The sequence below is a fragment of the Diorhabda sublineata genome, chromosome 6, assembly GCF_026230105.1.
Source record: "Diorhabda sublineata isolate icDioSubl1.1 chromosome 6, icDioSubl1.1, whole genome shotgun sequence".
NCBI lineage: Eukaryota > Metazoa > Arthropoda > Insecta > Coleoptera > Chrysomelidae > Diorhabda > Diorhabda sublineata.
Genome location: NC_079479.1, coordinates 26,744,860 through 26,760,289, shown reverse-complemented (window position 1 = coordinate 26,760,289; position 15,430 = coordinate 26,744,860). Strand labels below are relative to the sequence as shown.

Below are 15,430 nucleotides of genomic sequence, written 5' to 3'. Positions count from 1 at the left end.
AATTAACGTCCAATAAAAATATTTTTTAATCGCTAAATGAAATTGCATTGTTCCAATGTATAGAGAGTGCAGTTAAATAAATTTGAGCCTAATTTGAAATGTGATTTTTTTATCAACCAATACATTACGAAAGCGTTATTGTAAAGATACAAATTTTGTGCCGAAACTGAAACTGAAGATCAACAAATCTCGGTTATAGCGAAACCAGATGACTTGTTATTATGCCTGCCTTGGAAAAGGCTCTCACAATGTATCAGTCTTTAAAAAGCTTCTTTTTGGATATTGAAAACAAACCTAGACCCTACAATAACATTGGACAATAAGATTGAAATGCACTTACAATCCAAACGATCAATTAAATTGCGCAATAAAAGAACTGCTGCGCAATGTTTTCGTGTTTAGTTGAAGAATAGTGTGCACTGTGCGTAAAGCAACATGTCCGAACAATATTTAGCTGCTGCTTTAATTGTATTGCTTGTAGCTAAACGTAATCGAACACGTTGGTGGTCGAAAGATTAGTACAAGAAAAGTTAGAAATACACTCACGAAAATATTTTAAAAGATTTGAAGATATATGCGGAACTGCGACTGAACTTGGAACAGTTTCAAAATCTACTAGAATGGGTCTCGTCATTGATTGAGAAAAAAAATCGGTCATGATATTCCTTACTCTTGACATTCCACAAAGATGGCAATTCTCTGTACAATTGGATACATTCGACGATAAACTCTCTTTTCTTAACTTTTTCATTCTTTTTTCCGCCATTATGCACGCGCGCTTGTACTCCTCGTCAAGACGAAGCACAGGCTAAAAAATATTGTCCAATACTGACCCTACACAATGCAATGGAAAAATATGGTGCAATAAAAATTAAACTCACTCAAATTTCTATTCACTCATTATGCAATCTTTTTTGAAAATCCCACATCCGAATTGTGGCTTTATTTTTACAAGTTCAGTCAGCAAGTTTTTATCAAGCTGTCTTGAAACTTCAAAACAAAACAAAAGACCAATCAGGTTCTTCCATTTATAATCCATCAATTTATGTTAAAATTGAAAGATAATGGTACTGATATCGGTGAAAGATTTGTGAGGCTACAAAACAAAATAATCCGTAAATATCTGGAGCAGTGCACAGAAATATTCATTAAAACATTCCTATCCCCATTATCGGGAGAATATTCTGAGATTAGACACATTTCAAAACAATTTTTAGTTAAAATTTATATTGTTTGATCTTTAATTTCTCACCTGTTTTCTGGGAAAGCCCAATCATCAAATCAGATTTTATCTTTATCTACATTCTTGACTATTACTTATATCTGTAATGATGTTAGATGCCATGGTAGAAATCGTTATTTGGAATAATATTTTTTTATTAGGAACATTTGAACGAAACCACAAACGATTATTTTTTAAAAGATTTATTTAATAAAAAGAACATATTCAATATAACAAATTCATTATCACAGTTGAATATGGATATGGTTAGTAGTAGTTTGATATTTATAAACATACTAATTGATGGTAGATTCTTCTAGGCAAAAAAATCGTGGAGTCACTGCCATTCTTGCTTGGAATTCTGGAACAATGAAATTGCCCATTAATTTATCAACATTAAACCCATTAATTAACCATTTCAGATTGAATAGATTAAGAACCAGGGTTTACCGGACATACCGTATAGTACAATAGTAGTAGACTCCAGTATGTAATAATGTTCGAGACTTATAAGCCTTCACCAACAGGACGTGTTTGGAAAAACGCTTGGTCAATGTGTACGGTTAAATACGCGAAAAACATTATACAGAATGTTTCATGTGACAGTGGGAACTTTCTTATTTTAAATGCAACCCCCTATATATTATTTGATATTTGGAATCATCAGAAAATTCTAGACATATTCCATTTTATATTCATATTGATATAAGTAAAACAAATATATAATTTTTTTTATTTTCGTTTAAAGCTCATAGCCTCAACAACTTGTGTCTGCCCAATGAAAGTAATTGCCAGTGTCAATACTAATAATATCAAAAAAACGGTTCAATTAACAGAAATGCACAAAATAACCATTTTTCAAATAATTGCTCGCTTTATTCACGAAAATTTTAAAAATTTGCCGCGGATATCCTATGGAATAATGAGTAAAATGGGAAATCAGTTTCGTGGACTTGTTCATGGAAGACAGATAGAAAAAGTAGCTGACAATGCAAAAAGTGATGATACGAAATTGGATAGCCTCATAAATCTGTTCCAAAACAGCCTCTCTATTCAGGCAAATGCATCCCTATACCAACTCAATAGCTCATGGAAGACGATTTCGATAGTAGAACGTATTTTTTTGAACAAATAATGGCAATATTAGATAACAATGTGATCCAGTTAGAAGATCTTTTCTGATGAGAGTAAATTTACACTTCACTGTCATGTTTATCGTCAAAATTGAACAATGTATACGAATTATGCCTAAACGTACACGGCAATGGAAAAAGACCAAGTGCAAATAAAGCAACAATGTACGAGGATGCTCCCAGAAGTACCTGGTCTGACCTAGAGATGACGGTAGTTGTTTGGAAAATAACACTGTATTTGAAAGTACTGAATCTATATAACATATGTTTCAAGATTGAAGACGTCCCGTTGTTTAGTATTTGCTGAAAGTCACCAATATTGAACGTTTTCAGTGAATTTGTAAACGTGGAATAAATTGGTCATCGTTATGTGATACAATACTTTTGTTTGAAAGGCTTGAGCCCAACCAATATAAAAGCATAACTAAATTCTACTTAGGGTGAGACTGCTCCTTGCTTATAAACAGTAAGGTATTGGGTATAGAAGACCAGCAACGCAGAGGTCCACCAGATGAGGTGACGACTCCAGAAATGTTAACGAAAATCCACAAAGCGGTACTGCAAGTGCGCGAGCTAGCAGATATAGTAGGCATTTCTAAAAGTACGGTACGTCGTATATTAACTGAAAATTTGGATATCAGAAAGCTGTGTGCAAGATGGGTGCCGCGTTCGCTCATAATGGGACAAAAACAACGTCGTGAGGATCTTTGGCAATGTTTCACAGTAATAAAATCGAATTTTTGCGCCGTTTCATAACCATGGATGAAACGTGAGTCTATCACTTCACACCCGAAACAAAAGAACAATCAAAACAATAGACTGAAAAGAGAGAACCGGCTCCAAACAAGGCAAAGACCGTTCCATCTGCAAGCAAGGTCATCGCGTCGATTTATGGGTATGTGCTGTATATTTTTTTCTTTTTTCAAACAAAAACGGCCACATTTGGCAAGAAGAAAGAGTTAGATCACCAAGGCAATGCACCAGCTCACAAATCCGTTATTGAAATGGCCAAAATTATTGAATTAAAGTTTGAATTGCTACCTCCTCCACCCAGACCTGAAAAAATGGCTCGGTGATCAAAGATTTCCCAACAATGAAGAGGTGATGTTGGCATTTAAAGGCTATTTAGAGGAGCTTGACGATTTTTATTATAAAAAGGCTATCGAACTAATTGAGCATCGCTGGGAAAGTGTATGGACCTAAAAGAAAATACCCTGAAATATAAACTATTGTGTTTTTTTTTGTTAGTCCAAGTACTTCTGTAACCATCCTCGAAAACGGCAATGGACAGGACAATGAGCAATTAAAACAACAAAATTAAACATTAAACAAAATGATATATTGCTGAAAAAGCAATTAAAACAGTTATCAAAGAAATGAACATTTATAAGATGGATATAGTCGCTCTACGGGAAATTCACTGAAAAGGAAACGATATTCAAGAAATAGGGGAAGACACCATTTATACCATTACAAGGGGGACTTATGCGCACTTACTGACCTCCGCATACCTTGTTATCAATCTTAACTCCATTTGTCTAGAGGTGAAATATCTGGAATGAAAAATAATAATAAGACCAAACATGATTGGGGCAATGGTCGGGGGTACTGATCTAAAAACCACGAGAATCGATGTCTTGAACGTAAAAAATTTGGCTTCCATATGTGCAGCCGGGACTATAATGGCATGGCCAAGAAGTTAACCTCCAATTGCTTCTGGTACACAATAGAGTGGTAGGAAATGAAATAGCTGACATGTTAAAGTAGGGGAGGATAAATTCTTCATAGGATATAAACTCTTTTATGGAATCGACTACAGGATAAAACAGAAAACACTAGAAAGCTAGGGTAAACAGTTACTGATCAATCTACAGGGTTTGAGACTGAAAAATGTACAGCTAGGAAACTATAACGAAACAAGATCCAAGTTAAAACAATCCACATATATTAATAGGAGTCTTGGCAGGGTATTACCGCCTCAATGAACACCTAAAAACTCTAGGTTTAGCAGAGAATCCAACGTATATAATGTGTTAAGTTGGGGACGAGACCTATATCTACATTGTCTCATAGTGTGAGAGGCCAAGGCACCGCAGAACATCAATAAAATATGAGGATTTTTTGCAACACATTCTGGAGTTGGATTAATATAACACTGTAAACACTGAGCATCACCAGCAACAAAAGGGAACATAATTGGCCTTCTAAATAGCAATCGCAAACACGACTATCTATATTAATATAATGAGTTTCATTAATAGAAATGAATAAAAATATAAGTCTCATAGAAACAACAACTTTATTTACATATCCCATGGATAAAAATAAATGATAATCATTTGACTAACAATATAATGAAAACTATATACAATTATTTAACCTGAAATTTTGCAGTTACAATTTACAAATAAATAGATTATCGTCTATAGTACTGTTAGCTATTAAATAGTAGTATCTATTAACTTACATAGGACCCACTAACCTTACCAATTATATAGTGAAATACTTTTTTAATATAACAGATGGAATTTTCACTGCCATGGTCGAGAACATTTGAATCCGATCATGTAGAAAATTATCATTCATTTTTCTTGGAAAGAAAACTAAATATCAGAATTCCGTTCACAATAACTTGTTATATAGATTTTGTAAACATAAAAAATATCAATTTTTGAGGCATCAAATTCTAAAATTGATAGTGATTCTATCTCAAGTACTTTTGGTTCTTCATTCACCTGAAACAACTTATCCTAACAGCACTAATTATTATAAAAATTATTGTATTTACTGTTAATTATCAGATAGTGGCATTTCAAGTATTGATAACATAACATATCCCACAATGAACACGGAGGAATAATATTTTTCAGTCAATAGTACGAATATCCAATGATTTAATCATGAACTCAAAAGTACAGTAGTTTATAAAACAAACTTACCTTACTAAAGTTGCCTGTTGGAAATTTACATTTTATCAATCCTTTACATTGTGATACATTGTATGAGCAAAATAATTATACGTATTTTTTCTCAATTTCAACGTACTATTTATTTATTTTTACTTTGTCTAATGAAAACATGATGAACTATTTAATATGAAATTTAACAAATTTGAACGTTTGTTAAAGCCAAACTTTTCCAAATCTCACCTTTAAATCATCCACTTTTGAAACCTTTGATATCACTAACAGCCATTTTATAACACAAATTAATGTAGATTTTCTTCAAAAGTTGGACATGACAACTTATGTTGTGAGTATGTAACATTGTGAGAAACGTACCCACAAATAAAGGTAGTCTGAAATCTATCTATAAATAAATCGAAAATATTGTATATAAAATTAGTTTTTATATTAACTAAAGAATCTATTATCAACAAGAATAAGTCAAAGTTCTGACTGAATATTTATCAATTGTAAACGCTGATCTGCAAAATTTCAAGTACGTAAACTATTTCAACGAATCTAGCGGTTCATACCCATCTTTTTCAATTTTTTCTTTAAACATTAGGTAGTTTCTTTTTCTATCGAAATGTTTCACCCACTGCGCGGTACAAGATTGTTCATACAATTTTCGAAATTCTACACAAACATTTGTTTTTTCGTCTTTATCGGCACTAGAGTTCTTGTCGAGACATTCCCAATATTTGTCACGCGCCGCCCAACATTTGGAGCGTTCTTCTCGCGTAGGAAACGACATGACTGCCCAGCGACGATATGAATTTTCGACTGAACTAAAACTAAAAATAATAAGTGGTCAGAATTTTTTGAATGAAACTTGTGTGCAATATTCATACATCTTGAAGTTTAACACACAGAGACGGGACCGATCAATATAATAAATAATCCAGTGTTTGAAGTAAAAACTTTAATTCAAATTTGTTATTAAATATTTAATTCTAGATGATAGAACATAAATTATAGACGCCAAATAAAAATAATCAAATTATTATGGGATCAAATAACTGAAATATTATTACGATAACAAATATTTAGTAACTAAAATAGGATACGTGAAAATTTTAGTCATAACTTTACCAAACAATATGTATAGTATACAATTTCATACAATAGTATGGGCCTCCAACTATCAGGCCTACGTCACCAACGTAAGGACTGAAGATATAGAGAAATATGGGGAATTCCGAGCAATCGCACGAGTGGACATATCGACAAAGTTTGGCAGGCCAACCTTCTAAATAATTTTTGCTTCGATATGTGACAACGAATGAAACATGGATCCATCACTTCACTCCCATATCAAAATGAACATCATCTGAGTGTACTGTTGTCGATGAACTACGCCGAAGCGTGCAAAGGACAACAGTTAGCTGGGAAGGTGATGGCTTCAGTATTATGGGATGCGCACGAAATATTGTTCATCGACTACCTCTAAAATCAATAGCGAATACTCATATGTCAAACAAAAAACCACTGTTTCACCAAGACAATGCACAAGTTTATGGCAACAATGGTTAAATCCACCGTATAGTCCAGATCTGACCCCACCCCCAGTAGCCACATGACTTATTTAGTGATGTGTTATGTTTTGACAATTCACTTACTCTGTTCGTTAACAATTTCCTAGTCATCTTTCTAAATCCTATCGTTTTAATTCCTTAATTGAACAATTCAACTATTTAATATTAATAATTGTATCTATGTAGTAGTAGTAGTACATAGGGGGCCATAGGAATTTTAACGAGTGATTTTTTTGCTGGTATCTTTTTGGCAACACTTTTTTTGATAGAACACGCGTGAATCGTGTCCTGTCTCATTGTCTGTTCTTGTTGTTCAGTTTGGTCTTTAATTTAAGTATGAATCGATTCACAAACGAGCAATGGGAGCTGGCAAAGTTGGAGGGAGATCCACTTTTATATCGAAAAATTGTGTTCAGCAAGGAAGCTCATTTCTTGTTGAAAGGAAACGTCAACAAGCAAAATTGACGCATCTCGAGTGAAGACCAGTCAGAATAAATCCCGAAAAAGTCACTGTTTGGTGTGGATTATGGACCGGTGGCTGTACTTCTTCAAAAGCGACGATGGCCGGAACGTTGCTGTGAATGGCGAGCGCTACCGTGTGGTGATTAACGATTTTTTTTGTCCAAAATGGAAGAATTGGACATGCCTGACATATGGTTTCAACAAGACGGTGCCACATGCCACACGGCACGTGAAAAAATGGCTAAATTGAAAGCCGCCTTCGGTGAACAGTTCATCTCACGTTTGGGGCCAGTCAATTGTCAGCCTAGATCGTGTGATTTAACTTTAAACTATTTCTTGTTATGGCTAATTCTACAAGAATAAACCAGCAACGATTGACGCAACGGAAGCCAATATTAAAGCATTTATACGTGAAACACCGACCAATTTGTTGGAGAGAGTGTGCCAAAATTGGACCTTGCGCATGGGCTATCTAAAGCGGAGCCGCGGTCAACATTCGCATGAAATCATCTTCATAATTAAATTATACTGATCGTTCTATCGATTCCAATAAAGATTTCATCAATTTTTTCAAATTTTTTGTGGTTTTTTATAAAAATCAAATCCTATACCTCTTAAATAATCACTTATTAGAAGGACTTGGAGGCCGAAGAGGCCAATGAATAAAAGCTTCTGCAACTCTGTCAATCCATTGATTCGAACTTAACCGATTACGACACCTTCAATCAAGTGGGGGTTGTATTTAAAATAAGAAAGTTGGTAATTTTTTTGAAACAATACATATTTAAATACGCCCTCATTTATGTATTAACAAATTTATTCCATTTGACTGTTCCACGTCATGAATTATTTTTCGAGTGTTAATCAACACTGAACTTGTTTATTTTTAGTTGATGTCAGAAAAACAAAATAAATTATTGATGCGTGTTATTTTTAAACCCTTATTAACGTGACTCTAATATTTGATATTTTCAAACTTCTATTTCAATACAAGGTTAATCAATTTTTTCGAATAATTGTACAGAAAAAACAAATGAAAGGAAGTTGATATAAAAGTAAATGAAGCTACTGAATCAGAGCATCATGAAATGTGGTCAAAACTTTGGTAGAGAATAACTTTTACACTTGATATGTTTTTGAACAATTGCATCGAGTTGTACATTAATCGGGGATTGATTAGTTCTTAGAAACAAAAAATTTTATTTCAATTGTTGTAATAAATCTAGAAATAATTAATATTTCCGAAGCAGTTGAAGGTAGCTATAAGATATTGTACATGAATTATGTCTAGAATTTTCTGGGGAATCCAAATAATAAATAGTATACTGGAGGTTGTATTTAAAATGAGAAAGTTGGTATCTTTATAAACAAGAACCAAACAGAATTAAGAAATCGTTACAAAGAGGCCAAAAAAGTATGAGAGAGCACAATTAATAACCAATATCAGGTACAACGAAGTAAGGTTAAAGATGGGCTCAAAAAATGCAAGACAACGACCAGCTAAAGACCAAGACCAATTTGTGGAAGACTTATGCAAGACCAAGACTAGCAATCCCGCTTTTTTTCATTTATTCAATAATGTTCCAAATTAATTCTTACAAAATGTGTATTTTCACTTCAAAATATCATAAAAGCAATTTGAATTTTGGATAAGTATAGCTAATTTAAATAAAAATAGGTTTGTTGAACAAATTATTCAACTTACAATATTTCTATTACTATTAAATATTATAAATTTTAACTCTATAAAAGTAAAATGATTGCTTCATATTTATATTACAATCGTTATTTAAAAAAAAAAAGGATTCCTAAATTAGTGTACAAATACATTGAAACACCTAATTTTATCGAAACTGCTGTGGGTAATTTTCAGTCAAGTTTAAAAATGATATTTCTAATTTTCAAATTTTTAACTTTCTGTTACTTTGTACCCAGATATTGTTTCGATTTTGAATTTTAATAAAAAAATTCAGTTATATAAGTATTTCAATTTTTGGAATTTGCGGATACTTATTCTAGGTACGTTTACAGTAAAATTTTGTTTCAAATAATCTGATCATTTTTAAAATAATTTATGCATATAATATAATAAAAATCACACTTTCAACTTAGTTTGTATATTTTCTTATGAATTTTATGAATTTAGCTGACGAGTCCATTTTTAGATAAGAATTATTTTGAAAGGATTCAAATATTTTACTGGGATATTATGCGAAACAGTAATTTATGTACCTAACTTCATAGCATTACGACTATTATAGCCTAAAATTGAGGTTAAGTTATAATATAAAAATTTTAAATATCAATGTAGTCAAAAGTCTTCTAATAAACCTTTGGTAAGAACTCTAAAATATAACTAATGAAATAAATACTTACGTCTAAAACGAAGTTGAAAGGATTATGGTTTTTTAGATTTTCTCTTGCATTTAGAGACAATAATTATAAAGTGACATTCACCATTGCGCTGATGCAAGAAACAGATAACCTATAAAAATCTCTGAGTTTCTGGAGTGTCTGACTACTTGGATTTTTTTACATCAATATGTCCTTTTCGTAAAAATTTTTCTATCAAATGATTGTATAGAGTATTGAAGTAATGATTTTAAGGTGAAATATCGGTCATTTAAAAAAATGAATAAAACCAAAACAAAAAAAAATAAAGTTGAAAAGTGTCCTTCAACTCTAAATGATGATTTGGTTAAAGACGTATCAAACAAGTGTATTTTAAACGAAAAACCACCAGAATTAAAAAATGGGCTGATCAATGGATTATCTAATGTAAATGATGCGACTGGGTGCAAAAAAAATAATAGAAGAAAGAGAAATAAGCAGAAAATAGATACAATAGACAATAGAGAAAAGGAACAGAATTGCGTTATTAAACAAAAGGTAAATATGCATTTTCCTTAAAATATTCAATTTGTGTAACTATATTTCATTATGCATTATTTATTATTAGACATGAATCATTTATGATGACAACAGTATATTGATATTTCAATTTACAATTATAATAAAATATATATATATATATATATATATATATATATATATATACCAATCAGTCAAAGTAGTAATATAATTCAAATATTTCATTATATCATAGTTTCATGTCAATATTGCTTATCAATAATACGTCACCATACAAATCTATAGGTACTGTGCTGTAGTTCATAATTTTTCATTGAAACATATAAAAAATTTTCTAATGCAGCAAGTCCTTAACCTTGATGTTGATTTCGAATTGATTTGAAACTTGACTTTATATGATGATTTCACGATTCTTGTTGATTCACAAGTAGATGTGAAGAATTTGCCATTATGAAATATTATGTTCATAAGGATTTGAAAAATTTAATCACCCAGACTTTCATTTGTAAATTATGTATTTAGATAGAAATTTTTTGTGAAATGGCTAATGCCACAGATCAAAATATTTTATACTCCTGGTACAAAACTTGACGTTAACCCAGCAGTTTTTGATATATTTGCAATTACTGAACACACTGTTTACACTACACCAACACTCACAATTACACTGTCTGACATGCTTTTCTATAACCAAGTTATCGTCTTCAGAGACTGAAGATAAACTGTAAGAATGAAACAGAAGACGATAACTTGGTTATTCAAACAGACAGATAGAGTAATTGTGAATGGTGGTGTAGTGGTAGTGTAAACAATGTGTTCAGTATGAATATGACCAGCGGCTCCTGAAATTCCAACTAACATATTTGCAATTTCTACAATATATTGAATTCTGCTCAATCATAATTTTGTTTGCAATTATCTATTTAAGTCTACCCACACAATTAAGATTCACTAACATGTTTTTTATTTATAATAACATTTCTCAATTCTTATGAAATATATACAACCATTTAGGTAATCCAGAAATATTTTAAATTTACATATAAATCTTTAAAGGGGTGCATTGAAACACTTATTTTTTTCTTTCAAATGGTTCTAATTATTGGATTTATATTTTTGGAATGTCTCCCAAGTCGTTAGGATAACTAATTTAGAGTCACCATGTATCTTATCCTTTATAAAAACAGGGTAGTTTTGAAGGCTGACTTATGATAATTTGAATTTTTTAATTTTAAATTATTTTAATAATATAAATATGGAATGAAGTAGATAGTGAAATGAAATTGATTATTCTAATGTTTTTTATTTACTTCTAAAATAAGAACTTCATAAATAAGGCCATTTAGGAGATATTTGATAAAACGAGATTCTTCAATCACCTTTGTGGAATCAGCTAAAGAACAGTAGAGAAAATACTGAAAGGGGTACATAGGGAAAAAATCAGTTACTGTAACAATTTGCAGAGGCTGAGACAGACAAAGATACTATAACCGGGGATGATTTGTTGAATGTATCAATCTAGGCAAGAACAATCTACAAATAACAATAAGAGTCTTGCCGCCTCAATAGATACCTTAAAATGAAAACGCTAGGTTTAGCTGAAGGTGCAACATGTAGATTCTGTTATGCATAGGATGCAATCTCTATCCGTATTCATTCAAAGGGGAGGACTACAGAACTCCAAAGCATTACATCTGAGAATGTATGAAATAAAAGACAAAGATCTCTAGAAGCTTAAGTCCTTTCACATCCTGAACTGTTTGAAAGGAGTGGGATTGATAGTATCCTCAGTGCCACAGCAATAAAAGGGGACATAATAGATCCTTTGGGTCACAATATTTATGACATCCTAATCACCACATACATACATTTCACAATTGTCATACTTATATTAATCAATAGATCAGCTATAACGTGAATATCAAAATAAAAATCTGTTTTAACCAAAAAAGGGTTTTTTCTTAGTTGTAACATTTCAAAAATATGTAGCAGTTATCAATTAAATTATTCATAATGCATTAAAATTTATAAAATAGAATAAAGACCGAAATAGTTCGAAATGTCAATTTTTATCTGTTTTTTGATACATACATACATACATTGTTCTTTATTATTATTTGGTCTTTCAAAAAATGTACCCCTATGTACTATTAACTTGATGTAAATAATTTTTATAACCTTGTACAGTTTCAAATATTTTCAGATACTATTATTATCAATTATAATACATATTTCTGCAGAAAAAATTTGCATAATAAAAATCATTTTAATTATATTTTTTGCAGGAAGACCAAAGTACATTAGAAGAAATTTCCAGTGAAATTGTAAATAATGTAGATAGTAAAATTGACCCTATTACGACTCTAGATTCAAATGAAAATATCTCTTGTGATAAACCTAAACTAAAACTGCAGGTGGTGAATGCAACAAATGCTCAACCAAGTTCCAGTGAGGTTGATATCGGAATATTAGATAGTTTAAAAATTGTTAGTTTAGAAGACAAAAAGGATGATGCGCAGTTGACGGATAATCATTCTCTAACAATCAAACCAAAAATAGATTTTATACAGTATGAATCTGAACAACAGATGCCAATGATCATGAAAATCATACAGAAGGACCTTTCGGAACCATATTCTATATACACTTACAGATATTTCATACACAATTGGCCTAAACTTTGTTTCCTGGTATGTAATGATATAATCTGTAATTGCTCAATATTTTAAATAATTTTGACCAATTAAATAGGAGTTTATTGATTCGTATAACTTTTAGGCGATGTGTGAAGATGAATGTGTAGGAGCCATAGTATGTAAGTTAGATTTGCATCGTAAAGTGATTAGAAGAGGTTACATTGCTATGTTGGCAGTAGATCAAAAGTACCGTAAACTCAGAATCGGTTCAAACTTAGTACAGATGGCTATTAACGAAATGTTATTGGGCGACGCCGATGAAGTTGTTTTAGAAACGGAAGTTACCAATAAACCTGCTCTACAGGTAAGCTGATCTAAACTTTTCGTACTATACAAGAATCAACTTACTAAGGTAGCTCAATGAAACTTTTGTTGATCGTGCAGTGCAAAATAAGATAATATTTTATAGATTTGTTTACTTAGATATAACATTGAAGGCTCCAAACGTTGAACTAAATACTTTTTTATAACAAAGATTAGATTTTTCATTAGTAATATTAAATTATACAGTGGGCTTGGAAAATTTAAAGAAAATATATTCTTTATCAAAAATTTTATTTTTACAAGAATAATGTTGTATGTCAAGTAAGTAGGATTAGTATTGACAAGTTTAACAGTCTGTATATATTTTATACTGCCCAAGATCCGTTCCAAATAGGTACTACTTCATCAGCGCCGATTGTATAGGAGAGCGCCTGACCTGTTTGACAAAATGCTCCTGGCTGGAGTGATTTGTGAGTGAACAAATTGATTTGTTGATAAAAATAGAGCAGTGGTTCAAAACAAAACCGATTACTTGTACTTTGTATTTTTTCCATAATTTTTCTCCCTTAGGAATATTTTATTTGGTGCAGTAATAGTGGTGTTTCTACATTATGGTACAATACAATATTTATAACGAAACTTTGTCGACAACCTACCAAAAAATAGAACTAATACGACGCGATATGATGGTAAAACAAAACAATGTGGTGCGGATACTGCTGTAGCTTGTCGGACGAAACTTGATCGGCGCTGGTGACGTAAGCAAGCGATTGACGCTTTGCATTAAGAAATGCAGGCGGTATAAAAATATTACACTTTTAAAAACTTATATCAGCGCTATTATAAGTGCTAGAGACGTACTAAAATTGCAAAATTTATGTTACGGCGTGGCCAATCATTTAAAAATATAAACCCTAATCATTTTCAGACCCATTGAAATCTTTTCAGCTGGTTGATCTGAAACCTATTAATAATATAGTGATAAATCTATTTATTCACTTCACATACTTTTAACACTTATACTAATATTTTTATTTTAACGATGCGACCACTCTGTACAGAACTGTCCTGTCGATCAGGCCGCCCTACTTATATAATACCATCGATTTTTCTGGAGCGTCTCTTATTGGTAAGATTATACTAAAAAATTCTAGCAATTGTCATTTTTCAAAATCGATTCCCAGTTGGACGGTTTAATATTAAAAAATTTTAATTTAGAAATATTATATAAATTTATTTGTGGTATTATTAACATATTATTTTGTTTATGTTTTCAATTTTGTTTCAGCTATATGAAAAATTGGGTTTTGTCCGGGATAAACGACTCTTCAGATATTACCTAAACGGAGTGGATGCTTTGAGGCTTAAATTGTGGTTGAGATGAGTATCAATCGAATATGATCAAACATGTCATTATTGAATAGTATGAATTTTGTAAGAGACTATGTTTTGTTAGAATTTAGAAAGTGGTGAAGTAGTTGGAGGTTCGCAAATTTTATTATTGTTGATGTTTATTTATATTCAAATTGTTTTCTTTATTTTTTAAGAAGATACCAAAAGTTGTCGAGCATAACGGGGCAAGAGTAAAAATTTTTCATGATTATATTAAATTAAAAAATGTTGATTTCAAAATATTATTTTAGGATCTAAAAGTTTTGTTGTTGATATGTAGTTTAATAATTCGGAAATGTTATGGACACATCTTTGTTTCACTTTGTGTCTAGTGTCGCGAATTTTGTGGTAGATAATGTTCACTTATGGGAAGGTGGTCTAATTTGGATCAATTTTATAATATTCGCTAAATAAAAGTTCGAAATAAGTGTCAATAACAATTAATTAGTAGAAAAGAAACTCACTAAATGTACTAATAAAACCGTTTAGTGCCATACATATTTTTACCGAACACACTGTTTACACTACCACTATACCAACACTCACAATTACATTGTCTGACGCGCCTTTCGATAACCAAGTTATAATCTTCAGAGACTGAAGGTAAACTAAACGCGTTAGACAGTGTAATTGTGAGTAGAGGTGTAAATAGTATGTTCAGTTACCAACGGTTCCTGAAATTCCAACTTAGATAAATTCAACTGTAAAGCAATCTCACATTCGGATTTGTGAACAAACCTCATGTTGTAATGAGTCGGAAACACATGTTTTTAGAAGCTTAATAATCCTAATTATTAACCGATGGGAAACAAAAGCAAAGCAATTAGTTATTAGTACATCATAAAAATATTACCACTCCACCATATGGCTCTAACGCAACGTTTGTTGGTATTCGTAAACATTACATGTA

General features: G+C 31.5%; 2 protein-coding genes across 4 annotated transcripts; one reads left to right on the top strand and one right to left on the bottom strand.

Annotated features, from left to right (window-relative positions):
* Window positions 1-1,409: 1,409 nt before the first annotated feature.
* Window positions 1,410-9,771, bottom strand: LOC130446018 (cytochrome c oxidase assembly factor 6 homolog). Of its 2 annotated transcripts, XR_008910096.1 has the most exons (3): window positions 9,674-9,771; window positions 5,505-6,094; window positions 1,410-1,583 (listed from the first exon to the last, which is right to left on the bottom strand). XR_008910096.1 is itself a non-coding variant. In XM_056781990.1 (2 exons), exon 2 carries the CDS (start codon window positions 6,052-6,054, stop codon window positions 5,806-5,808), a length of 249 nt encoding a protein of 82 aa, XP_056637968.1. In that variant the 5' UTR covers window positions 6,055-6,094; window positions 9,674-9,771; the 3' UTR covers window positions 4,636-5,805. The 2 variants fall into 2 exon arrangements, 1 of the variants encoding a protein (XP_056637968.1); XM_056781990.1 differs by lacking the exon at window positions 1,410-1,583 and having other exon boundaries at window positions 4,636-6,094.
* LOC130446017 (N-alpha-acetyltransferase 30A) lies at window positions 9,449-15,014 on the top strand. 2 transcript variants are annotated; one of them, XM_056781988.1, is made up of 6 exons: window positions 9,449-9,633; window positions 9,710-9,850; window positions 9,905-10,186; window positions 12,454-12,858; window positions 12,947-13,168; window positions 14,417-15,014. In XM_056781988.1, the coding sequence occupies exons 3-6, from the start codon at window positions 9,929-9,931 to the stop codon at window positions 14,510-14,512; spliced, it is 981 nt and encodes a 326-aa protein (XP_056637966.1). In that variant the 5' UTR covers window positions 9,449-9,633; window positions 9,710-9,850; window positions 9,905-9,928; the 3' UTR covers window positions 14,513-15,014. The 2 variants fall into 2 exon arrangements, with proteins under 2 accessions (XP_056637966.1, XP_056637967.1); XM_056781989.1 differs by having other exon boundaries at window positions 9,449-10,186.
* Window positions 15,015-15,430: the final 416 nt, after the last annotated feature.